The sequence below is a fragment of the Cricetulus griseus genome, chromosome 2 (assembly GCF_003668045.3).
Source record: "Cricetulus griseus strain 17A/GY chromosome 2, alternate assembly CriGri-PICRH-1.0, whole genome shotgun sequence".
In the NCBI taxonomy this organism is placed as follows: domain Eukaryota; kingdom Metazoa; phylum Chordata; class Mammalia; order Rodentia; family Cricetidae; genus Cricetulus; species Cricetulus griseus.
Genome location: NC_048595.1, coordinates 262232326 through 262259675, shown reverse-complemented (window position 1 = coordinate 262259675; position 27350 = coordinate 262232326). Strand labels below are relative to the sequence as shown.

The 27350-nt window shown below is 38.2% G+C and overlaps 1 protein-coding gene across 5 annotated transcripts in view; it reads right to left on the bottom strand.

The window, feature by feature from the left end:
* Rev3l (REV3 like, DNA directed polymerase zeta catalytic subunit) overlaps positions 1 to 26233 on the bottom strand; it is a 142732-nt gene extending 116499 nt beyond the window's left edge. For 4 of the 5 annotated variants that reach the window (XR_003482698.2, XM_027402162.2, XM_035440360.1 and 1 more), the window contains exon 1: positions 25763 to 26233. Coding sequence is in view for 3 of the 5 variants with exons in the window: in XM_027402162.2 (XP_027257963.1) it covers positions 25763 to 25901 (139 nt within the window). In the remaining 2 variants the exon portion in view is untranslated. Of the gene's footprint in view, positions 1 to 15577; positions 15706 to 25762 lie in introns of all 5 variants that reach the window. The other variant, XM_027402163.2, reaches the window with a different exon arrangement.
* Between the last annotated feature and the right edge of the window lie 1117 nt (positions 26234 to 27350).

Here is a 27350-nt window from a genome sequence, read left to right as displayed (position 1 = left end):
TCTTTATATTTTTGTCCTAAAACTAAATCTCAATTTGTTTTTTCATTGATCTAGTTTTTATTTTCCCTTAAAATGTTTTTTGGTAACTAACTTCTCTAAAAGGACTAAGTTTGTTTGACACAGGGAGTTTTACTGTATTTCACTGTGAATTTGTGGCAACACTCTCTTTCTGTAATGATTCCACATGTTTTATGTCTGTCCAGATATTCTATATTAAAACCACATTGCCACTTGCTAATAGATATGAGGTACTTCAGTGGAGTGGATGAGGTACCTTCTCAAATGAGCATACAATTCTTACGAAAGTCAAAATTATGTTCTAGGAATGGTTTGATTCTTGCCAAATCTTGCATTGAAAAATTACATTACTTAGGAAGTTGTCTTTCCAGTTTAGGATCAGATTTGGTTTGAGAAATTACTTTCTTTTAATCAAAACGTACTCATATTAAATTTAATTTCTTTAGTGCCAATTATAAGATATCCAATCTCATTAGATTGCAAGCCCATTAATTTATTCAGAAGTCTATGACAGTAAAACATGAATTCAGATCCTACCAGAGAGTGTTTGTATTTTAATCTTGTCCTCATAAGAACACTGCCTCATGGATATGATTGCATTCACATGACCCTGTAGGTACTTCCTGACACCTTCCAGGGGTGCATTTCCAGGGCCTCTTAAGATGAGGGTTCCTTCCTATGTGGGTGGGGCTTACACTAATACTAATACTAATACTAATACTAATACTAATACTAATACTAATACTTAGTAGGTCAGACACTTTTTAAAAAAGAAATTGCTTTTCAATGATACTTCAAAATATTAAATTAAACTGTTGGGTTTGTTTTGAGCCAGGGTCTCATCATGTAGTCCTGGCTGGCGTGTAACTTGCTGTATAGACCAGGCTGGCATCAAATTCTCAGAGAACCACCTGTTTCTGCCTCCTTGAGTACTGGGATTAAGGCTTTTATCATCCCTCACCATCCTTTCTTAGGGGAAAATTTTCTCCATGGTCCAAAATGAAATAATTATTTAAAATCTGTGAGGGCAGAAATTTAAGGTGGTAATAAGTGTGGCAATTTTATTTGCTTTTGATCCTGTAAAAAACAAAACAACTCTTAGTAGAATGTAATAAGTGAATAGGAGAAGCAGGGTTTTCATATCTGTTTTGGTTATTTTGACTGGGAAACAATCAGCTTGTGTAATGCAGAAGAATATCATCAATGAAGTACACTAGTTATCTCACAAGATGAAGAACTGGAGATGCTACTTAACTAAATTTATTCTGCATGGCACCAAGGCCAAAAGCAAACAGAAGCATAAAGAGGTCCCATACTGAACTGCATAAATGCAGTCTTACATGCAGAACAGTAGACACCTGGAACTGAGCTGGGAGTTTGAAGGGTAAGGAGCCAGACCTCTAGCAATTACAGAAAAAAGAAACAAGGCCATAATGGAATCACAACAGGGAGAAAGAAGGCAATTGTGTGTCTAATTAAGGATACCTCACTGGTATCCAATGGACACTGTAACTAGCTTTGTTACAAATACAAACTGGCTACTTGTCAACTTCTAGACTGTAAAGTTACAAGGAAAGGCATTCTGTTCCACTCATAATCTCCTTAGGTCTGATTTACACAAACCTACACACACAGACACACAGACACACAGACACACAGACACACAGACACACACACAGACACACACACACACACACACACACACACACACACACACACACACACACACGATTGAAATTTAACACTTTTTAGACATATATCTGGGCTTATATGGAAATGAAGTATTTTAACTGCAACTATGAAGAAGATACTAACTTCCCAGGAAGTCAGAAATGTAAATCCTACAGCACAAGTAAGTGTATAGTATATACTACTGACACCTTGTCCAAATTTAAATCAAATTTTGGCCAAATATAGAAAAAGAAGGTTTTATTAGATACATCAAAGCCTGACCAAACATTATCTCTATTAGGCACGCTGGACACAGTGTCACATGCCTATAAACAACACTCAGGGGATAGAGAGCCAAATGGGGGGGGGGGTGTTACATATCAAAACTTTTTAGTGTGACATATGCTGAAATGACTAGACATGTTTGTCATAACGCATCAGCTCAATAAAAATTGATTCAACTTAAACAGAACAATGAAAACATCTGCCGTTTCTCTCACTTCATTCACAAAGGTAACAACAGGGAGGAAAGTAAAGAAGTGGTAGTGACAGGCAAGAAAAAACAGCAGATAGGAATGATACCCAAAAAGCAGCAGCAGCTTAGTACACTTAGGTACGTTTTAACTACCTGAATAATGAAACCCTACTTAGCTTCTAAAACAAAAACAAAAAAGTACTAATGGTATCATCAAAATAACATTGTTGTTGTTGTTGTTTTCCCCAGACAAGGTTTCTCTGTGTAGCTCTGTCTTGGAACTTACTCTATAGAGGGGCTATAATTGAATTTAAGAGAGCCACTTGCCTCTGCTTCCTGAAGGCTGGGATTAAAGGCATGCACTGCCTGGCTCAAGTGGGTCTCTGATTATTGTGATTTCTCTTGGGTTCTTTTCTGCTAGTTTGTCTTGTCAACTTCAATGAATAGCTTTTGTCTTATCTTCCTATATTCTATTTTGAATATGTATAATTTATATATATATTATTTTTGTATATATAGACTGTATATATATATTGTAAATATAGCTGTTTGTGTATGCGCACACACACACACACACACACACACAGAGAGAGAGAGAGAGAGAGAGAGAGAGAGAGAGAGAGAGAGAGAGAGAGAGTTTTGTTTCAGGCTGGCCTCAAAGTCAAGAGATCTGCTTGCCTCTCCCTCCTGAGTGTTGTGATTAAAGTTTGTGGCACTACTGCCTGGCCATATTTTTTTTTCTGGCTATATTCTTTGAATGAATGAATGAATGAATGAATGAAAGAAAAAGTAGCTACTAGAGTAAAGGTTAATAACTAAACTGTTACTTCTACCTGCTGAGTGGGGATAAATTAATTTTCTAATAGAGTGACACTGGGTATATCAACCAATCCAGGGCAGGCCTCATGTTCAGGAGTAGTTCACTAATGTAAAAATGGACTTCAGTTTTTTTGTGTGTGTGCTTTTATTTGGTTATAGTTTGGTGTGTGTGTCTGAGGGGGTGTCTTACTGTTAATTTTTTTGTTTTTCTTGTTTTGGGTGTGGTTTTTGTTTTCTTGGTTTGGGGGATTTCATTGTATTGGGTTTTGTTTTGTGAAAAAGAACTTGGGGGAGGGGAAGAATATCAGTGGGTAAAAGCACTTGGTACCAAGCCTGAAGACCTGAATTCAGTCCCTGAGACCCACATGGTTGAAGGTCAGACCAACTTGCAAAAGGTCTTCTGACCTTCATGTTTATGTTATAGTAGAGAATGATAATCCCCTTTTATCTGTAGTTACACATGGTGTGGTCTGAAAACAGTAAGTGGAAATTCCAAGTTACATATGTGTGTGTGTATAAATTTTAGTGTGAATGTTTTGCCTTAATGTATCTTATAACATGTTTTGATCCACTATGCCTGAGTCATTCTTTTGTCTAGGCGCCCACACTGTATGTTCTACCCATCCACCAGTCACTTAGTTGTCTCAGTGTCACAGTATTGTAGTGCTTATGTTCAAATAACTGCTGTGTTAATTATGACCCCCAAACACAAGCAGCAGTGACACTAGCAATCCAGGTATGCCAAAAAAAAAGCTGTAAAGCTCTTCCTTTAAGTGAAAGGAATAAAGTACTACATTCATGTACCTTTTAGTATAGGATGGTATCAATTTTTTATTTATTTAAAACATTATAAATTTATATAATAGGATGTACACAAATGAAAAATATAGTCTGTATGTGGTTTAGCACTACCATAGTTTGATTCAACTGGTAGTCTTAGCAGCAAGTAACAACTACTTCAATCATTATTTTATATACTGTTAAAAAATCACAAGAATATTTTATATGTGTTATGTTTTCCCTTTATAAATTTTTAAATAGACTTTCTAATGGGCTTACTCTGCATATCCAATTTAATTCCAAATATTTTTCTACAATCAAGTATTATGTGAGGGGTAGATGTGTTCAAGATACATTGCTTACATGTATGAAGTTTTCAAAGACTAAAACATTTAAAAATATTTAGCTACAATTTCAACAATAAAGGAATGAGCATTACAAACTGTTGAGAACAAAGGTTAAATAGACCAAAATCCTTATGTCTATGAATTTTATCTTCTAAAAAAAAAATTGTCAGGGGCCAGACAGCTGGCTCCACAGACCAAGACACCCCTGTGAGGCCTAATGACCCAAATTCAACCCCTGAGACCCACATGGTTGAAGGATAGACCAACTCCCACTGTCTTCTGACCTCCATGCTCTTGCTATAGGACATACACACCCACACACACGTATACGCACAAAATAAATAAAAATTTTAATAAACAGAAATTTAAAAAAAAAAAAGCAAAGCTCCCTCTCAGGGCTGGAGAGATGGTTCAGCAAGTAAGGACGCTTACAGTGAGGTGAGATCACATACCCCTGGAACTGCAGCACAGTGAGGGACAAAGAAAGGAGAATTTCTGGGGCCTCTACACTCACAAATACACATGCACACTATTATACACAGATGCACACACAGCATACATAACATTCATACATACACACAAAGTAAAACCTAACACAAAATTGAACATTTAATCTTCTTGGGATGCACAATTTAGTGACAGTATTATTCAGCCATGACCACTAACCACCTTCAGAACTTTTCCATCATCCCAAACCAAGACTGTCCTCATTGAACAAGAAATTCCCATTCCCCTCCTCCTAGCCACTGTCAACTATGAAACTGGCTATTCTAAGTATTTCATATAAGTGGCTAATATACCATCATTCTTTCCCATGATTTTTTTCTAGTTATGGCATGTCTAGGCACCATGCATTGAGAACAGAGATGCACAGCATACTGAGCTACTCTTAAACTCACACCGTAGTAGAGAAGCTAAACAAAACACTCCCAGTCATTTGATACCTGTTCTAAAGAAAGCACAATGATGACACAAAGGCCAGGGTAATGTCTCATGACAGTCTTGCATGAAGAATTCACCATGATGAGCAGAAAAACAACACATTCTCTTTCAAATTTATTTGGGAAGGGTGACATTGCTAGATACTCTGCACACTTAAAAACATCCAAGGTCTGTGTTCCTTAAGCCACGAGCATATGCAAAGCCTTGAGGATTGTTACTTGGAGGAAGAACAAGCAGTTAGCGTGAAAAACTTCAGGAAGGACCAGTGGTGGCTGAAACAATAGCTTGGTGCCACATCATGAAAAATTTTGGTTACCCACAGTCTGACTTTATTAATATGGAATAGTTTGAGTACCTAAAAATATGTAAGAATCCCACTGGTACTTTTTAGTACTGACTCCTGGGATATTCCCAGAGATTTTTATTTCTTATTAACAGTAGATACTAGGAATATATTTTTTAATTATTGTTATTTTAGATGTATGAGTGTTTTACCTATATGTATGTCTGTACACATGTGTGCCTGGTGCCCATGGAGGCCAGAAAAGGGTATCAGATTTTCTCATAGCTATGGAGCTACCATGTGGGTGCCAGGACTTGACCCAGGTCCTCCCAAGAGCAACAAGTGTTCTTAAATACTGACTCACCTCTCCAGTCCAGAATTAATTTGTATTAATGAAAATGTTGTAATTCTAAGACAGTTTTATTCAGAGACTACAATTTGGGAAATACCTTTGGAATACAGGAAGTTGATACCTGGAGACTAGGCAGCAAGAACGAAAGGTCTAAGGACAGCCTGTGCTACCCTCCCACAGGCAGGAAGACAGAACACTGACAACTAAATACGGCATATCACTTATAACACACATTCCAATTGCTGATATATAAAAATATGGGGAGAAAGCATACTTTTTAGGATGAATAGAATATAGAATAATCCTTCTACCAAGTTTTCAGGGGCTAGAGAGAAGGTTGAGTGATTAAAAGTGCCTATTACTCTCACAGAAGACCCACATTTCATTCTCAGCACCACATCAAGAAGTTCATAAGCACTCCTCTCCAGTTCCAAAGGATCTAATGCCTCCTTCTGGCCTCCTTGGGCACCTGCATTGTCACACTTACACACACACACACACACACACACACACACACACATCATTAAATACAATAAAAATACCTACAATTCTATCCTGGAATATGGTGTTAGCTTTCATAATAATAAATAGGCCAAGTACAGTGGATCATGCCTGTAATCCTGGCAATTGGGAGACTGAGACATGAGAACTGCTGTGACTTAAGGTCACCCATAGCTATACTATTATTTCAAACAAGCCTGTCCTAGACTGAGACCCTGCCTCAAAAAACTAAAAATCAAAACAAGAAACAAATAAATTAGCTTCCATTACTTTTAAGGGCATTTACAATTTAGAGGCTTTCATATAATGATCTCACTTAACAACATAACACAGTGTCTTGGGTTACCTAGGAACATACTAGTTTCTACATACCAAAGCAGTATACAGAGGCAACAGGGAGAAACAGATCCTAGTTCAATAGAGGAAAACTGGATGAATATTTATGTCTCAGGGGTTATACAAAATCATTAAAACTGCAAATCAGGCAAGGCAATTTTATCGTTTTGTAAAGTAAAGATGACAAAGTAGACTAGACATACCCTATCCACTGGAAAACATTAGGTTGCTGGTTCATAGACATATTTATCTGGAGTGAACTTTTACAAATAATAGCAGCATTAATTTTTTTTAAATGCTACTGTGTGTACCCAAACACATGTAGAGGCACACATGTGAAGATCAGAAGATAACTTGTAGGAGTTGGTGCTCTCCATCTACCGTGTAGGTCCTCAGGGATCAAACTTAGGTGGTGATAAGGTTTGGTGACAAGTTCCTTTACCTAATGGTCCACCTAGCTAGTTCAACAAATTATCTTTATAAAATGGCCAAAGATAAGAATCTGTGATGGGCTAGTGAGATAGCTTAGTTCATAAATTATTTGCTATACAAAGCACTGGAGTCCAATTTTCAGACCCATAAAAAAAGCTGAGCATGGTAGTACACCTTTTGGGAGGTGGAGAAAAGAGGATCCCTTTGGCTCAATGGCTAGCCATTGTAGCCTACCCAAGTCTCGGGTGTCAATGGGAGATGATGCCTCAGACAACAACATGGACAGCTATCCTGAGGAGCAGTTGATACTGACTTCTGGCCTTCACCTATACAAACACACACACATGTACACACATGCACAGAATCTGTGGTAATTTACAACTTAAAAAAAATCACAATCTGATTGGGCTGGAGAGATAGCTCGGTGTGTGAAATGCCTGCTATACAAACATGAGGAACATAGTTCAGCTCCCCCCACCCCACTTCAGAAGCCAGGTATGGCTGTGTGCATCTGTAACCCCTGTGCTGGAATGAAGGAAGAGGCAGAGACAGCCAAATACTTCAGTAAGAAACCTGTCTCAAAACACAGAAGTAGAAGCAGTGGAGAAAGATGTTCATCTCTGGTCTTTACATGCACACACAAATATATATGTACATATTCACATCAGAATGGTACACAAGAAAAAAAACTAAAGTAAGGTTTCTGTGAAACTATCATAAGGAAAGCAAATAAATTGAAAAGGTCAAAAAGAAACGAAAAACACCAGACATATGCAGAAATAAGATACATACAAAACTCTGTAAGAGAGAAAGGAATGGAAACTACATTGGGAATGAGAAAGAACACAATATTATTGAAAACTATATCAGTAATGCAGTGAATAATAAAAAAGCTCATCAATAATGCAGAAATTAAAAACTAGCAGTAAGAGTGAAGATGGAATTGAAGAGATGGCCCAGCAGGTAAAGATACTTATTGCCACACCTGACAACCCACACTATGGAAGAAAACCAACTCCTACAAGTTGTCTTCTGACTTGTATGTGTGTTGTGGCACATGTGTACCCATACTCACTAAATAGATAAACAGAAAAAATGAATACTTAAAAGGAGATAGTGAGACCAGATGGGATAAAAAAAAATGCCTTTAATACCAGCATGGACCTCTTTTGAGGCCACCTTGATCTACAGAGCAAATTCCAGGACAGCTAGGGCTACAGGGAAAAACCTTGTCTTGAAAGAGAATTTAAAAAAGAGAGAGAGACAGTGAAAATGGGCACATTTTAAAAGAGACAGAAAGAAATGTTACCTAATCTGTAAGTAATTAGGAACTGCTAAAACTGTTTATTACTTAATATTAAAATATTAAAACACCACAAAGCCGGGCGTTGGTGGTGTACGCCTTTAACCCCAGCACTCGGGAGGCAGAGGCAGGCAGATCTCTGAGTTCGAGGCCAGTGAGTGCCAGGATAGGCTCCAAAGCTACACAGAGAAACCCTGTCTCGAACCCCCCCCAAAAAAAAAACACCACAAAAAGGAATAAGAACAATAACCAAAAGTATAATATTGGAATCCCAAACTAAAAAGCACCCACATCTTTGTAGCAAAAGGAGTTTCTTTACACAGTCAGAATTAAAAGACAAGAGCCTGTGTGATGGCTTAGTGGATAACATGTGCTTGTGCCAAGCCTCATAACCTCAGTTCAATCTCTGAGACTCCTGTGGGAGAAAGGGAACTGAGTCCCACAAGTTGTCCTCTGACCTGCATACTCATGTTGTCACACACATGTGCCCACAAATAAATGAAGAAAAAATTAAAGACATCAGAAAAATGTTCAAGACAATTTATAAAGAAAGAAATACCTGAGACACCTGCACAATACAGTATACTTCAGCTTGCTGGTCAGTAATATGCACGTGCAACAAAACTCATTCTCAGTCTAGCGTCCAGAAAAACATTGTACAAACATATTTGCCTAAATAATATCCGAAAACATTATCTGAAGAAACTAAGTTAATAAAAGTTGGCATCCAAGCTGGGAATATTGAAACACCTCTGTAAACAAAAATATCACAAGGCAGGGGGATCAAATTCAAACCTGGGCTACATATCAAGTTCAAGGCCAATCTGGCAAACCAGAGATGTTGTCACTCACGAACAAGCCATGAAAGCAACTGAATCTTAAAAACTGGGATTAGTGGTAGTGTTATACACATAATTAGTATGTACAGTGGGGTCTAAACTATCTTAATACATAAGCTATCTTTGTTGCTATTCAAGATATCTTTTAATTAGCTGAAAATTTTACATGTATTTTGACATCTTCATCTCTCTACCAACTCTTCCAGAGCCACACCTCCTTCCCTTCCCACACAACCTTGTGTCTTCCTTTTTTCCCCCATTGAGGTCAACTTGTGTTGCCTAAAACTTTTTTGATGTAATCACATTAAGGAATATGTGTCCACTAAGAAAAGCTATTGTTTAAGACAACATGTATAGTTTAGAACATTCAATACTTAATAATCTTACAAATTACTGTGGGAAGCTAGAAAGACCAAAAAACTAAATTGTTTATACAGGTTTAGTATCCCTACTTTGAAAATCTGAAATTTGCAATGTTCCAAAATCCCAAACATTTTGAGCATTGACAAAGTAAGTATGAAAATTCCACATTCAATCCACTGTAATGGGGCTACACTGTTAGGCTGTATGTATGAAACATAAATGAATTTCATGGATCCGGTCCTTAAGATATTTCATTATGTACAAGCAAATATGAAATCTGAAATTTTTCTATTATATGCATTTTGGTTGAGTGATACAAATCTGTATTACATAGAAAAATATTTTATCCTGTTCTTGGATTGTATAATTAGTCACAATTACATTTCAGTGTATATGCTTTTTTACACTAAAACATTTTACATTGCAAAAGCCAAAACTAAAGGAGGGAAGTTAAAGAGCCAACGTTAAATTAAGGGGTAACTTCTAATGCATAAAATTATAAAGATAAAAGAATAAAGCATATTTATTACATGAAAAATTTTACTGTCTAAAACCTTACTGAAAATGGGTTCAGACAGGTTTTTTAAAAACAGGAGTGACCTAAAAGAATTAAAATATAGCAACAGGCCATGATTTACAGTAAGTATCATAGAAGCAATCAAGTTAAAAGAAATAATGACACAGAACAAGAAATGGGATTCAATCGGGAATCAAAGAATCCTTTTGGATTGCTAAATGCTATTCAAGTAAATTTGTTACAGGCCTGCAACAAGACAGATGTAGAACCCTAAAATTAGCATTTAGAAAATTATGACACTCTGACAACAATTCTATCACTGTTAGGTAATAATTTTTAAAATGCAGCTTGTATTTGTTTCTAGTAATCAATCTTATTCAAGTACAGGAAGAAAGTTTCTTCACTATAAAGAATTTAAAGAACCGCTGTAAAGTCCTATCAGTCATGAAGCTTTTGTGTGTGTCAAATAACATATACAAAATGAAACAATTAGTGATGAAAAGTAAGACAAAACAGAAGTAGGAAACAAACCGCTCGTGACAGATGAGACAAAAAATATATAGAATTTACAACATTTGAAAACAAATTTTTTAAATGTCATATTTTCTTTATGTAGTTTTATGTTCTAAGATACCTTACCAGTTTAATATCAGCTTTTGAGGAAGAAAAATCATTGTACCAAATAAACATACTGTGAGCTACATTGCAATCTCAGAAATGCTTTTTAAATTTTTTAAAGGAAGAATCAAGGAACTAACCATCTGTCAATAATTTGTATCAAATAAATGAAAAATTACTTCAAGTTTCAACGATATGTATATGTATATGTATATAGATTGGTGACATAAGGAATTCTAAAAGAAACCTCAGTAAATTTAAAAAGTTAATAAAAATAGGATACAAAATACTGGCTTTCAACCATGTTCTACTATATCACTTAAGAATTGCTATTTGGTTTGGTTTTGATCTTTTTTTTTTATGCTACTGAGAAAAATTAACTTTGGAGAAAAGGTCTGGTAACCTTAAAAATGTTGAAAACTACACTAAATTACTGAAAATATGCTAATCTGTCTTTCTTACAATTTTGAATTTTCTTTTGTACACAGTCCAAGAGAGGCAAGTACTTCTCATCAGATGCTACACAGGAGATGACAGACACTTCTGCTGTCTCTTCCACAGCTCTCTGAAGTTTTTCATAACCTCTGGATTACTATTTGGTAGTGAGCAGCATTATTATTTTTTCCAAAATGGCTACATTTTATTTATCTCTCTTTTATGTGATCAATGAGAAACTAATAATGTAGTCATTCTAATGTCTGCATGGTTGGTTAGGGAAAGGGGCTGGTTGAAAAGATAAAGCAATGTTTGAACTACTACTGTTGTATATGTTTGTGTTAAATACACAACTATATATACAATGTGAAACAGGCAAGACTCAAAATGATATTATGAACAATTATTCTAATTAATATGAAGCATTTTTTCTATCTATGCTATACAATCTGATCATCTAAAAATAGTCCTTTAAAGGATGGCCCTATTTCTTGACTGTTATGTCAGAAAACAGTCTCACAATAGAAACAAATCTAGAAGAAGAAGAAGAAAAAATGACAGGACATTTTTGAAAAATTTTAAACCACAGACTTTTAAGGATAAACTCTCCAAATAATATATGTCCATGCTGGATCTTTTCTTTCCATTCTTGTACCAAATATTTAGGTATAACTTCATTGGAATGTGTTTAAAGGTCCATTTAAAATACACACACACACACACACACACACACACACACACACACACACACACACACACCAAAATTTTAAAAGTCATTATTTAAATAAAGAACACAGAACCAAGACTTCCAAATGGAAGATGAGGAAAAGAGAAATGGTGTATTTTAAAAGAAACGTATGGACTGGGGAATGTAGCTTGGTTGGCAAAGTGCTTGCCTAGCATTCACAATGCTCCAGGTTTGGCCCCCAGTACCACATAAACCAGGTATAGTGGTGAATGCCTATAATCCCAGCACTAAGGAAGTCAGGGCAAGAGGATCAAGTTCAAGATCGTTCTCAGCTAACAGTGACTTGCGGGCCAGCCTGTACTATAAGAAATACTTTCTGTCTAAAAATACATGTATGTATGCACACATGCACATATATGTGTGTACGACTCTCAAGCATATACAAAGACAATCTTACTATAATAAAAGAATGCAGGAGCCCAGAAGATAGTTCAGCAGATAAAGGCACTTGCTACACAAGCCTGGTACCCCAAGCTGGATTCTGGGAACCCAATGTAAAAAACGGAAGGGGAGACCTGACTCCACAAGGTTGTCTGTCCTCCAGTCCATACATGCATGCTGTAATGAGCACATGCACACGTACACACACACAAATAAAGAAATGTAAATTAATATTGCACTGAGACCTACACTTTTACCCATCAGATTTGACAATAAAACACAAGAACAAAATCTTCAATATCTGGTCTCATTTCTGATGGCAGTACAGATTAAACAACCTCTGTATTATAATTTTTATGATTTAAGGAATGTCTGGTAGAACATTTTTTAAAATGTGGTACACAAGATATATATGATATACAGTATAGGGTCATTTAAAAAATACTGCAATTACCTGCTTTTTCAGGTCTCTGTATAAGGCAGACAGCTAAGAAACTTTATCTAACAATAAATACCTTATTGTACAGTTAGTGGTATACAATGTAGGTATTTGTGAATGGGACGCAGAAGAATAAAAATAGAATAAAAGTGAGTAACAGAAAGAATTAAGTTTACCTGAACCATCAAATACACTATTTATGAAAACACCTCCAGTTTAGGGTATAGCTTGGTGACAGAATACTTGTCCATCACACACAGGGTTCAATCCCTAACTTTATTTTTTAAATTAAAAAAAAATACTACTTATTTAACAAAGGGAACAATGTCATAGTGTCAGCAAGTGGGAAATATGAGTCAGTCAGCAAAAATATAACAGATTATAATGACCTTTAATTAGCCATACATCCTTAGGAAACCCCTAAGGACAACCTTGTGAGTTGATTTGAACCATCAAACAAGAAAATATAACAGGGCTTGCCTTTACTTGCTGCTCCTAGAAACTCTGGTGTTATCTTCAGATGAAGAGTCATGACTAGCCTGCTAGGAACTTACGGTTCTATGGCACCCTAGCTAACAGCCAGTACCAAATTCCAGACCAAATAAAACTATTCTAGACTAACCACCTGACCTATCTGCTAATGGCAGACATATAAACAAGCACACAGAAAAGCAGTAGCAGAAATGCTTAACTAATAGGAGCCCCGAATCACAGGTTAATATAGCTATTTATTTCTTGACAATAGTAAGTTTACGGGAAGATTAATGTACACTAAAAGTGGGTACACAAATAAGACTTGTGATCAAATAAAACTTCTACTTTATTTTTTCTGCTTTAAAGTTCCACAGTGAAAATATAGTTGTCTCTACTATCTGTATAGGACTGGTCCCAAAGTCCCTATTCTTCTAACTCAGATATTTAAGTCTCTTCTATGAAATGGAGTGGTACTTGTACATAACCTATCTATAGCATTCCATGTATTATCTATGGGTTACTTATAGTACCAAATACAATATAAATGCTAAGTAAGTAGATACTATATTCAGTTGTTTGAGAAACATAACAAGAAAAAACAGGTCTGTACTCCTACAGCACAGATACAATTGGATTTTCCTCCCCCAATATGTTCCAAGACTGGATGAATTCCTGAATATAAAACCTACAGATATGAAGGTCTGACTGTAGATTCACAAACTACTTCCTTAATTATACTAAACTTATAAAAATATTTTCTATTAGATAAACTTCGAAGTCCAATTTTCTTACAAAGACATTTACCTAAAGTAATTCAGTCTAAATGATCACAAAATGTTGAGAACAGATAATACTGCTTAGGAAAAAAACTGATCAATGTGGATAACCAGTGTACTATTACTGAGACTAAGAATATGCTCACAGTCACTGTCATTTACAAACAATTTTCTGAAACATCACATATTTGCTTTTCTGTTTCTTTCGTCTAGATGAGTAATAACCTAATATGTGTTCTCTCGTTTGATCTCAGGTGCTTTGAGGCAAATATGCTACAAACTTAGACAAGAGTCAGTGAGCCTCTTCACATCTCATTTCCTCAGGTGTAAAACAGGGAAAACAGTACTTTTTATAGTTACAAGGACTAAATAAATTACTTGGAAAATGATATATAGTAAAGATCAAAAAATGGTCCAACACCTGTTACTAAAAATAGTGTAAAATTTAAGTACTTAACTAACATATGCTTTCTATTTTAGAAACCTTAAACCTAATCAACCAAAATATGGTAACAAAATTAACTTGGAAGATCTTTCTGACTTTGTGGGGAAAAAAACCTAACAAATTATTAAAAAAAAAAAACTGAGAAATATATTTATAAAATATATAGTGAAGAGAATTAAAGCACTAGGGAATAATGAATCATTCGACATATATTTCACAATCTTAAATAGGTTTTAAAACAAGAGGCTTCATTTTTTCTATGTTTATTATAAATTTACAAAAGGCAAAAACAAGGAAAGCAATAAATCCCTTTTGACACGTCACCTTTATTGTGACATCTGACATATGCTTTTAATATGTTCTACCATAACTTATGTATTTTATAAGCACTACTAATGACTATGGAAAATCAGGCTCCTTTAAAGAAATTCATTTAACTTAATCTGCAGCATTCAGAAAACTATAGTTACTCCTTAATCAATGACTTATCACTGCTCACTTTCAAGGAAAGATCAGACATGGACATTGCCCTGCCCTACATGAAACAAAGGGTTGGTTTTGTTTTGTTTTTAAAGTTATACCTGGATGAGGTGATTATAAAAATTGGCAAACTTTTAAAAGGTGTTTTAAATACATAATTTTTTCATCTAAAGACATGAGTCATTGACCAACTATAAAGAGCCTATCCCACAATGTGCAAGTGATCTACTTTTAAACTATTGTGAGGAATGCATAAATTTAACAAAATGTTACATTTTCTATTTCACTTCAATTGAAATATGTTAAAGAGCACTTAGTACAAATGAGGTAACAAAGAAGATCTTAGAAACAAGTATAAAAAAGGGTAACATTATGCTACTATATGGCAGGCATTTGCTTGTTATTTTATTCAGTAATAATAGTCCTGTGAGGTAGAAATCGATAAAACTCATGTTTTACAGAGAAGGAAGTTAAGGCACATAGAAGTAAAATAACTTGCCCAGGGTATCTCAGCACGGAAGGCAGTAAGATGGAGGAGTTATTGCGGGGTGAGGGGGTATAACTGAGGATAGAACTACATGACTATCTCTACATGTTCAATGCAGTAAGTCCTTTAATAGTAGTGTGGGAAAGGGTCAGGACTTGGAAAACCAAGAAGATAAACTCTGGGAGTGATCAAAGAAGCCAGAGGCTTAAAGAGCTGGATATTTGAGTTGTTACTTTTAAGGATGAGTATCAACTTCAATGCCAAGGATCACCCACCCCCCTCACCCCCAATATATTAACCAAAATAAATTACTTACTTGAAATTGAGAAAAACAATTTTGAGAGTAATCTTCCTCAGATATATTATTCCATAGTTTTAAAACAAATAATATGATGACAGTTTAATTTTTAGGTTGCTTTTATGTGGCTTGTCTTGGTTTTTATTCTGAAATGAAATTTAGATTAGTCATTTTCTTGTTCTGAGAAACTAGGAGTATGCCAACATGTTTTAACTTTACATTCTTTCACACAGCAACATGTATTCTTACTTACAAAGCCGTCTCTTTCACATCTTAAACAAACCTAATTTAATATATAAATTACTTTTAAGTGTAAATATATGTATATTCAAACTAAATGACTTCTTTTAAATCTTGTTACACTTTCTTGGCAATTGTAATTAGTGTAAGAAAAATAGAAAACTTTTACAAGCTGTTAAATATTAGACAAGGCATTTCTGAGGCAACACTCTTTTATTTGTTTATATAGCTAATGTTCCCCAAACCCAAAGAAAATTAAATAATCGTCCCCAAGGAAACTGATTTCTTAGTATTTTCCAAAACTATCATCTAAAATTAAAATAGAATTGGCCACAAAATATATATAAGTAATTTTCCATTGACAATGACTATCCATTTGTTTCAGAAATCACTTTGCTAGACATATATTCAATTTCTGCTGCAGAAAACAGTCCAGTTTCCCAATAATAACTAAGCAACCAATTTTCATTTAAACAATTGAAATATTTAAAAATCTGTAAGAACCAGAAGAAACACGGGATCATCTGGAAATCTTCAAAGAATAATAAAAATCAAAACAAAACAAACCAAAAAAACACCAAAAGGTTAAAGAACTGTAACTGGGAGTCTTAATCTTACTTAAGTATTTTGGTACCCTAAATACATCTACATCATGTTTGAATAGTAAGTGTCTTTCTGATTGCCTAAGATACCCATCTACATTTTATTTATATTTGCATGGCAACTACAAGTTAAGATAATTGTACTCAAAGTTCACTGTATCCTCACTCTTATGATTTCCTCTTATTTAGTATCATTGTGGTGTTAAAATAGAAACTAGGCCCCAAACACACACTCCAAAGCATATCACAAATCACACTCATTAAACTTGTAAGTATGTCTTCAAAACTAATGGCAACCTACCCTATTTTTTAAATGCAACCTAATTCAACTGAAATATTTTTTTGCTGTATACTAACTGAATGTATTATGATCCAATGAAAAGCCAGAGGAAAAAGCACACCACCAAAAGAATCTGAGAAGTCTAATACATTTTTAATTGTGTATAATTCTAATATTGATTTTCATTTCTAGCTTCCCTAAATTCTTCATTTATGTAAATTCTAATTATTATTATTAAAGATCAATTAACATCCACACACCCCACATACACTTACTTGAATGTATTCTGCAATTATATTCTCTCCTCTTCTAGACATAGTAGGCTTTTAAAGAGTTCTAAACTATGTAAATGACATCAATCATTCTACCATCAATATCTTCCTACAATATCCCCTCTAATCTGAGGGAGTAAGGGCCAATGTGAGTAGTAAAGGCTGTCCAGTTTCCCAGCTTTCAAACCTATCCCCATACTAATCAACTACTAGACACTGCTTGAAGCTGCTGCCTGTCTAAAATTCATGTGTGTGAAAAATATATATATATATATATGTGTGTGTGTGTGTGTGTGTGTGTGTGTGTGTGTGTGTTATTTAGTATATATTCTCACATATAAAGTTTTACATATACATACATATATACATATATATATATATATATATATATATATATATATAAAATAATAATTCTCCACCCTCACATTGTTAGTAGATTTTAACACCTTGGATAACAGAAGGACGCAAGGAACATCTCTATGGTAGTTAGTGAAAATCTGTGTGTTAAGATTCAACGTATTATGATATTCTTTGACATAGGTAATGCAAAAATTCATGTGTATGAATTTTAAAGCCAAACTTCTCACATCGAGAAGAATTTTTTTTTAAAGGGGACATACATATTCTATTAGTTACCTTGCAGCAAGCTAAAATGGTCCATCAAATGCACATAGCAAGCAGAACTGAAATTTGGACCTAGAGGTGGTTTTTCCCCCCACCTGCCCAGGCACCTTCTGCTTCCTTGTTATCATCAGTAGATGCACCTTGCACTGGATGGCATGCTCCTCAGGTATTTTGAATACAAGTTCAGAGCAGCTCCAAAATCTCTTTCCCTCAAGAAACAGCTGAGGCTGATGGCTGAAGTCATTCCAATTAGTAAGCATTTCAAAAACAAAAGAATTATTACTCACCCTGGTGTTTATAGGTACCCCCCAGAAAAGCCTCCCTTTCCACCTCTATTCCACTAGGGCCACCCTACAATGAGCCACAGTCAACAACTCCTGAGCAAATTGGGAGCACAGGGAGAGGGACTTAGGAGAAAGAGAAGGCAAGAAGAGGAAGGGGGAGGAAGACATGAGGGACCAGGAAGATTGAGTTGGGGGTAGAATAGAGGAGAGTAAGAAAAGTGCTACCTTAATAGAGGGAGCCATTATAGTTTAAAAAGAAATCTGGCACTAGGGAAATGTCCAGAGATCTACAAGGATGACACCAACTAACAATCTAAGCAATAGTGGAGAGGCTACCTTAAATGCTCTTCCCCTATAATGAGATTGATGGCTACTTTATATGCCATTATAGAGCCTTCATCCAGTGACAGAAGCAGACACCCACAGCTAAACACTAAGCCAAATTCCTGGAATCCAGTTGTAGACAGGAAGGAGTGATGAGCAAAGGGGTCAAGATCCTGCTGGGGAAACCCACAGAAACAGCTGATCTGAACAAGGGGGAGCTCATGGACCCCAGACTGAGAGATTGGAAACCAGCATAGGATGGAACCATGCCCCCTGCATGTGGGTGTCAGTCAGGAGGCCTGGGCAGTCTATGGGTCCCCTGGTAATGGAACAGCATTTATACCTAGCAAACGAATGGACATTGAGAGCCCATTCCCCATAGAGGAATACTCTCTCAGCCTAGACACACAGGGGAGGGCCTAGGCCCTGCCCCAAATGATGTGACAGACTTTGATGATCCCCGTGGAAGGCCTCACCCTTTCTATAGAGCAGAATGGGTTGAGGGTGGGTGGGGGAATGGGAGAATGGAAAGGAGAGGGAACTGGGATTGATACACAAAATAAGATTGTTCCTAATTTAAAAGAAAAAGGAAAAAATTACACATAAAAAGGCTCTGAATCAGAAGATCTCTAACAAAAATTAATATTTAATATTGTAACAATCATTTTGCAGCTGTTTACAGCAATTATTAGGATCTTTTCTTTTTGTTCTGCTTTACTAATTCCTATAACTACAACTTAAACCAGTTCTACTGACTGGTGGCAATTACTATCATCAAATTTTCCTATCTTGACAACAAACAGTACATAAGCATCACATCCGATTTCTCTACCTAAAACACACTCCAGTCTTTCACCTTTCCTTTTTCCTCTGACGACATGGCACCACTGATACACATGCAGCATTGTATCACAATGCAGCCACAGATATTCTTACATTCTATTTGACACATATGCAAAAATGTGAAACAAAATTCTTGAGGGGAATTGCTAATTTATAATAAAAAAAAGTATACTTTTAACTCTAGGAATTCTCAAACAGCTTTACATAGAGCATGAATCCTTTATAGTCCTACCAACAATGTAAGAGACTGGCATTTTCTTTCTTCACTATTCTCAAGTTATCCTAAATAGCTTTGCAAATATAACAGATGATGGAATATGTTATAGCTATAATTATAACTTTATAAGAAATACTATACACATATAGCACTTTTCACATGAATTTTCTTGTTCATTTCTCTGTTGGCAGGAACTATTTATTAGGAAGAAGTTGGTCCCTTTTCAAAAGTACAAATGAATTTACTAGTCTGTTTACCTTTAAGCTTCTGATTTCCCCAATACAAAATTTTGTCTCTGTGCTATAAAATTCAGAATCTAGCTTCAGCATTTTTTCATAATCTGAAAAGCATTTATCATTTCTGAGCTACATCAAAAATGATTATCCTGTTTCTTACTTCACATTTGTTTTGACTCCTCTGAAAGCCAACTTATTTTTTGTCCAGAATAGTAACAATCTATCTTTAAAATCCTTATTAAATAAGCATTTTTTTCTCAACTGAAAGATCAAAGATAGTACCTTTGTTTTAAAGTGCTAACATACATGAGTTCGTTTCTGAGCTTTACTCTGTTGCATTGCTATCATGTAGCAAAATCATGCCAGGCTCATGAACATTTTAAATCCTAGGGATAGAACTCAGGAGTAGAGTACATGCCTAATATATGCAGCACAGTGTTTGACCCTCAACACAAGAAAACATACCTTCATATACCCACTCCCACACCCATATTTTAAAATTAAAATAACTTCACACAAACAAATGGATATACTTCAACTAGAAATTGCCAGTTTACTTTAACAGAAAAAAATGCCTTTGCAATTTTCTTAGCTAAGTACAATCAAAACACCATAATGCAATTATGCATTTGGGTGGATATTTATTTTGGAGACCCTAATGAGACTTAAACCTTTGTCTTACTATATTTCTGAAGCACATCTAAGAAACTGGCTTTTTCTTAACAAGCATGTGAACAATCTTTTACAAACTATGTAACCAATACATGCTATCTGTAGAAAATCTGAAAAGTACAAAACACATTTCCTATAGAGAATCAACCTTTGTTTCAATAAACTTTTCTGCATTTTAAATGACTATTTTGTAAACTAATTTTTTCACAAAATATGACAATATTTTCCATGTTATTACATAATCTAAAGCATGATTCAGGAATGAATATTATTTTGCTGAAACATTCCCTCTTTATGTAACTATATCCCAACTGTTAAATATCTGGGGCTATTTCCTGTGATGACTATCATCCATTGATTAATTCTTGCAACGAATGCTTATGTTTTAAGCTCTCTGGTAAGCATAGCTCTGTAAGAGTCAACAACAACCACAAAAATTACTAGCATTTCTGGAGGTTACAATGAGGAAAAACTAAACATCAATCTCCAACATGCACAAAATAACAACTACAACAATGTTATGAAGGAGCTTTAAATGTCTGTGGGTAGTGATGACTTCCCCGAGGAAAGATAAATTGGAGTTTTAGAAGGAGGAAAAGAAAATATTCTTCTCACAGGGAAGAACAAGTACAATGCCTTCAATGTGGGAGGGAGCATAGCAAGAAAGGGGGACTGAAATAATGCCAATATGGCAGGAGTACAAAGAGCAAGGCAAGAAGAATACAGCTCAAGCCATGACTGAACAGAAAGGTAGGGCCAATCTATGCAAGACTTTGTAAGATCTTTGTAAACCAAGATTAGGAGGCTATTGTTGTTAACCCTTTCAAAAATGTCAGGAGCTTGGACTAGGATGGTGATGGATAATGAAAAGCAGATAGATAAAAAAGAAAATCCGATTTGCCAAAAGACTTACGCTCATAGACTGAAATCCTCCAAACTAGAATCAATGGGTCAAAAAGGAATATTTCAAGGATTTAGGTATATAGTGCTAAGCTGCCCTGCAGAGAGAACTTTTCTTCATTTGTGAGCTACCTTGTATCTGTTCCTCTATGCAAATTTTTAGTTCTTAAAAAATTTAAAATGACTTAATCCATACTTCCTTCATGACGCCTTCCCTGGACTTCCCTTTTTGCCTGTCAGGTGGTCGCCTCACTCTCCTTTTGGAGTCCTCACTATCTCTTACACACATTTCTATTTCAAACTAATCATTCGATGTTCAATTTACACTTCCATGTCTATCACTGCTTATTTTCTGAGTTTCTGGAGGGTAACGCTGCTTTAACAAAGGCACACAGAATATGTTGACATACGCTATGCTTCTCCATAGTGTTCCAGATTCAAGAGGGCTCCAGCCTGCTTCTGATTTGCTGATATGACTTCAGTCAAATATATTACATAAAAATAGTCAAGCTTTCTATTTGGGACTTCAAATATTTATTAAAGTGGACAACTTTAGCCTAACTAGATCTCTGTGTGCTCCAGAAAATCTCTAATAATTATAACTGAATAGGTCTTACATGACCTTAAGATATTTTTGAGTGTTTAGCTAAAAAGTAAACAAGATTCTCAATTTTTTGAGAATCTAAGATAAACGCTATAGTTTTCAAAATCATACTTATAAAACTGTATTTAATAATCTACCAACTTACCAAAACAGGTCATTATAATAGTCCACTGCAGCTAGGTTTATAAAATAGAAGGAGAAATGGGTCAAATAAGCCCCTATACTCATGTAGGATTTCAGAATTATAATCTATGTTTGTAAAGAACCATCTGATTTCATGTTACTATCTCCAACAATCTATAAAAATACTTCAAAGTAGGAGAGAAAGGTACAGTAGTGAAATTCCTGATCATAATCTTGAGAGCAAGCAGCTCTTCTATTTACTCCTAACTCTGCATTTTCAGCAAGGGAAGCTCTTTGAAAGGGTAACTATATTTAACCTGGTGCTAAGAAAACCAAGAATCATCTAAGCTCAGCATGAAGGGTGCTACATCAAGTAATGAAGCATGGGATGAGATGTGGAAACTGGACAGCATCCAGTTCCTCACCTGAGTCAGGTCCTCAGTAGGATTCTATGTGAATTCCCTGAGTAGTCACACCCACATTCAGTATAAATGAAAAGGCAGGATCTCATACTTTGGTAATAATCTTGCTTTTTGTTCACTAAGACAAGTTACCAGAATGTTGGTTATAAAAGAAAAAAACACTTTTTTTTTCTACAAATAATAATGCTTGGGACACAGTTGCACCAAAATAATGTTCAAAACTTTTTTTAAACAAAATATGAGTCTAGGGCCAATGAAAAGACTTAGCTGGTTTTAAAGGCACTTGCTGCCTGAAGCCTGATGACCTGTTTGATCTCAGAAACTCACAGGGTGGAAGGATTCCCTCTGATCTCCACCCATGTACATTCATTCTCATTCTCTCTCTCTCTCTCTCTCTCTCTCTCTCTCTCTCTCTCTCTCTCTCTCATGAAAATAAATATAAAAAATTTTAATGAGTTTGAAAGAACCAAAGATTTAAATTTAAAAGTAATTTCATCATTCACATGAAAATAAGAAATCACCATATTCACTTAGCAAATGATCAAACCCATCAGTCGAACTTCAAGTATGAACATGTTACCTAAAAAAAGTATGTATATATTCGCAAATTTCACCAACTCAAAACACAGAGGCTTTTAAATACAAGACACTGTTTACATTATGCAAAATATGTCCTTAAAACAGGACAGCAAAAGTTAACTGGACTGTTTCCTAAAGCAGAAAATTACTTTTCATGCAATAGCAGTATTCCAATCAGTTCAGAATTTATAATTCTTAAATAGCCATTTTGAGAGAAATATTCTTCTGATGTTATTTTTCAGGCCTTCCTTTGAAAAGCAAATTCTGTTTAAAAAACATCTTTTCTCCAAACCAAAGTAAAGAATTAAGGACTTCCATAATTAACACCTATAAAGTGAAGACATGTTTATGGCGCTTCATGGACTTATCAGATGTTACAAATTTTCATTCATGTAGTTTGCTTGTTAGTAAAGATGTAAACTACCTGCATTTTGTAGTAGTAAATTTGTTTTCAATAAAAATTCTAGCATTCAGAATTTTTTTTTTCCAAGACAGGGTTTCTGTTCAACAGCCTTCGCTGTCCTGTAACTCGATCTGTAGACCAGGCTGGCCTTAATCTCAGAGATCCACCTGCCTCTGCCTTCCAAATGCTGGGATTAAAGGCGTGTGCCACCACACCCGGCAAGCATTAGATTTTTAATAAAATGTTCTGACCTCTCTATTACATTATTATTTTCAAGTTTTATTTCTCTATGTGGCCTGGACTAGTTTTCTTTGGGAAGAGAATTCAAAAGCAGAAAACTCTGCAGCTTAGTTTTTGAGACTGAATTAATATTAATTCCACTGGGATTTTCTAACATTAAGAAATGCTTGATTTATGAAAACTGTAGACGTTCAGTGTATGCCAACTACTTCAATTTTCTTCTTGTTGAGGAGACAAGAATTGTTTTATACTATGTAAGGAATTATTTTATTGTTTTCTCTCTTGACCTCAGCTCCAAGGCATATCCAACCAAGTAAATTATTAACATACATTAATGAATGAATCATTGAGTGCTAAACTGACATTTATATTCATCCATGTGTCATGCTTGAAACAGAAAATTTTGTTTAAGCCTATAAATTTTACCTCTTTCAACCGGATAATCTCTGGCAATTTGAAGTTTGAAAAGTATGTTTTTATTCATTTACATTAGACATTTCAAAGTATACCATAATACAGTGATTTTTTTCTTTTTTTTTTAATTAGGGGCTAGTGACCTATTGTAAGATATTCAGGAAGGAAAGAAGAGATAAATACTTCTTTTGAAATATTTCACATTCCAATATTCAGAAACACAGGTGTATATACCACAGTCTATATATATGTAAAGGATATTCTTCCACAAAACTGTGCTGTTAGTGATAATCTGTGCTGTATTTCCACAAACAAAACTTTCTTACATAATACACCTTTAAAATCACCCAGAAATACATATTTAGTGAGTGTAGCAGGAAAAACAAAACTGTAGAAGAGCAACTCAACCAGCGTACAAACTGCTACACCACAACACATCCTATTAGCATGTTGCTCTACAACTTGAAAATCAACTTCACTTATCATTCTCTGCCCCTGAATCGAGAACAAGCAGGGTGTTTCCCATCAAAACAAAGACAGCACCACGATATTTAAAAAGGTAGAAAACCTATCCTGCAGAACAGTATAATGCCTCTTATCTTCCAGTCTTTCAAGTACCAAGGGCTGTACTCTGCACAAACTGTTAACAGCATTCGATTTCTCTATCTTCCACGGTTCACAGCGTCAAACTCCCACTATTTGAAAAAGGAGTCTTTTGCCAAACCTTATTTATAGCATTGACATTTTTAACAAAGAGAATTCACATTAAAAGGTAATAGCTTAGGATGGGGGCCTACATTTTGGAAAGTGGTATCATCTTGGTAGTGCACAGAAGCTGACGATAATAACAAAGATGAGTGGCGATGAGGCCAAGGAGCATCAAGTGGGAAATGCTATCTAAAATCCCATAGGGCGAAACCTGGGCAAGAACATCTTCCTCCAGAAAGCCGCTCTATCATTTCACGTTAACAGTTTAAAAGCATGTAAAAAGCAAAACAGAAAAAATGAAAACAGGAAAACCATGTGTATTTGGCCACTATCCTATTTATATTATAAATTCCAACGAGTGTTCCAGAACATAGCTTCTGTCATTTTTCCCACCATTTCTTCGAAATAGTCCCCCCCCCCTTTTCTATTTTTAAAATGCAGCCCTACAACCCAGCCTAGAGGCATTTAAAAACGTCTCTGCTGCTGAGCTTGGCTGTGTTTCCTAACGAATTCACCCCGTTAAGTGTAATATTTTATGTGGGGCGACACAAGCACGCATTTCCTATTTCCACGGATGCACGTTTCCTGAAAGCATTGCACCTGAGGATGCCGCTCTGTCCCCGCCGAGGCATTAAACTCTAAGCAGTCACGACCTGCACTCCAGCACAACCACATGGTCACTTCAATGAGAAAGATTATCTGGCCCCGGGCGCCACTTTCTACAGCCACAGCTTCTCCGGCAGGGGCAGAGGAGAGCGAGGGTGAAAAGAGGCAACAGCGAGCGCCTGACAACAGGGCTGACACTTCCCCTCAGCGCTCAAAGCCATTTCTAGAACAGGGCTCTAGGGAGGCGCAGCGGGTGTCCGGGGTCCCACCAACCACCGACCTCTGAGGACCCACCCGCGAACTCGTCCTTGGGGGGACGAGGCACAGCCACCGAGCCGGGGCCCCAGCCCGCCCGCCGCTCGCACAGTCCGTACCCGGCGCCCGCTGCCTCTCTGCCGCGGAGGGGGGCGCAGCGCTCGCACGAACCCACATTTTTCTGCGCCTCCTGTCACGCGCGGGAGAAAAGGCGAGCAGAGCGAGGAAGAGGGAAGAGTCCGCAGCGACCCCGGAGAGGGCCGGCGGCCGGCGTGCGCGCGACTACGCGGCGGCGGCGGGGAGGGCAGCCCCGGCGCCCCGCCGCTCGCACTCCCGCCCGCCCGCTCCCGCTTACCTGCCGGGGTCGCTCCGAAGACTCGTACCACCGGCACCTTCTTGACAGGGAGCTGGGTGAGGGGGGATTGGCAGATATCCAGCCCCCGCAGCGGGCTGGCCATGTAGTAGTCGGCAGTCACTATCCTCACAGAAAACATGTTCGCCGCCGCCGCCACCGCCTCCCCTCCACTGGCGACCTGGCAGCGGCGGCAGCAGCGGCGGCGGCTCCGCAGAGGCGCCTCCTCCCCTTCTCGCTCGGGTCGGCTCTCTCCCTCCTCCCTCCCCTCGCACGGACGCCGGGACGAGCGGCGACGCGCCGGGGGTGCGGGGCTGTGGTGCTGCCGCCGCCTCCTCACACGCTCCCGGCGAGAGGCAGCGGGAGAGAAGCCCTGGCGCGTTCGTCGGGTCGGGTGGTGCCGCTGCTGCTGCCGCCACGGCCGCCGCCGCCGGGAATCACACGGGCTCCTCGGTCCCAAGCTGCAGCTCTTGTTGCCATGATGATGATGTCACGGACGCAACCACTGGGGGAGGGGTGGAGGGGTGTGTGTGTGTGTGTGTGAGTGTGTGAGTGTGAGTGCGCGAGGGTGGCGGCGGCGGCGGCGGGCCGGGGAGGGCGGCGGGGTGGGCCGGGCGCGCGCCCCGGCGGGGACCCGGTTGGGGGGCGAGGAAGGCGTTCTCCCCGGCCCGGAGCGCGCGGCTTCGGCAAGAGCACGGCGGGAAGCCGGGCCGCGCGGCGCACGCCGAGGAATCGATGATTCGGCCTGTGGGCTGGGTCACTGCGGCGGGGCCGGGGGAGCGCCGATATCATGGATGGGCTCGGAGGGGCGCTGGGTTTTGGAGGCTCCTCGCGCTCGCCTCGCCGACCGCCATTTCACGTCCTCTAGAGGAGGCGGGCGCGGCCGCGGAGAGGATTTTTTTTTTTCCCCCCCCGCACAAGGTAAGGGAAGCCGCCCGCGGGAGAAGGGAGGCGCGGCGTAGATCTCGTGCGGCCCGGGCCTCGCGGGAGGGAGGGCGGGCTGGCGGCCGGGCCGGGGCGGGGCGGGGCGGGCGGGGCGCGGGACGAGCCGGCCCTTCTCAGGTAACGCCGGGCCGTGCGCCGTGCGCGGAGCCCGGGCCAGCGCGAGGGGCGGGGGCGCGCGGGCCTCGGCCTATAAAAGGGCCGCCCTGGCGCTCGCTCGCTCGCTCGCTCGCTCGCTGGCTCCCCCGCCCCCAGCTCGGGCGAGCCCGGCGCTCCGCCTCGCCCCCTCCTCTTCTGCGGTGCTGCAGTGCCTGCGCCCGGCCACTTAATGAGATTTATTCACGCGCGGCCCTGCCCAGCTTTGCCCAGGGTTGGCGAATACACAGCGCAGGGATTTCCCACCGCCGTGTTTTTCTCCCGCCCCCTGTTTTCCCCCCCTGTCCCCCCCCCGCTCGCCTTCTCCCTGCACCCCTCTCCAGGACTAGTGCATTGACTGTGGTTTCCTCCGCGGCCGTGCAGGCTGCACCCCAGCAGGAGCGAGCGAGTGCACGTAAAGACTTGTTTGCCCCCGTCACCTCCCTCCACTCCGCTCCCGGCCGCGGGGTAAGCCCTGAGAGCTTTTCAGAGAAAATGTTTGGCGTAAGGAACA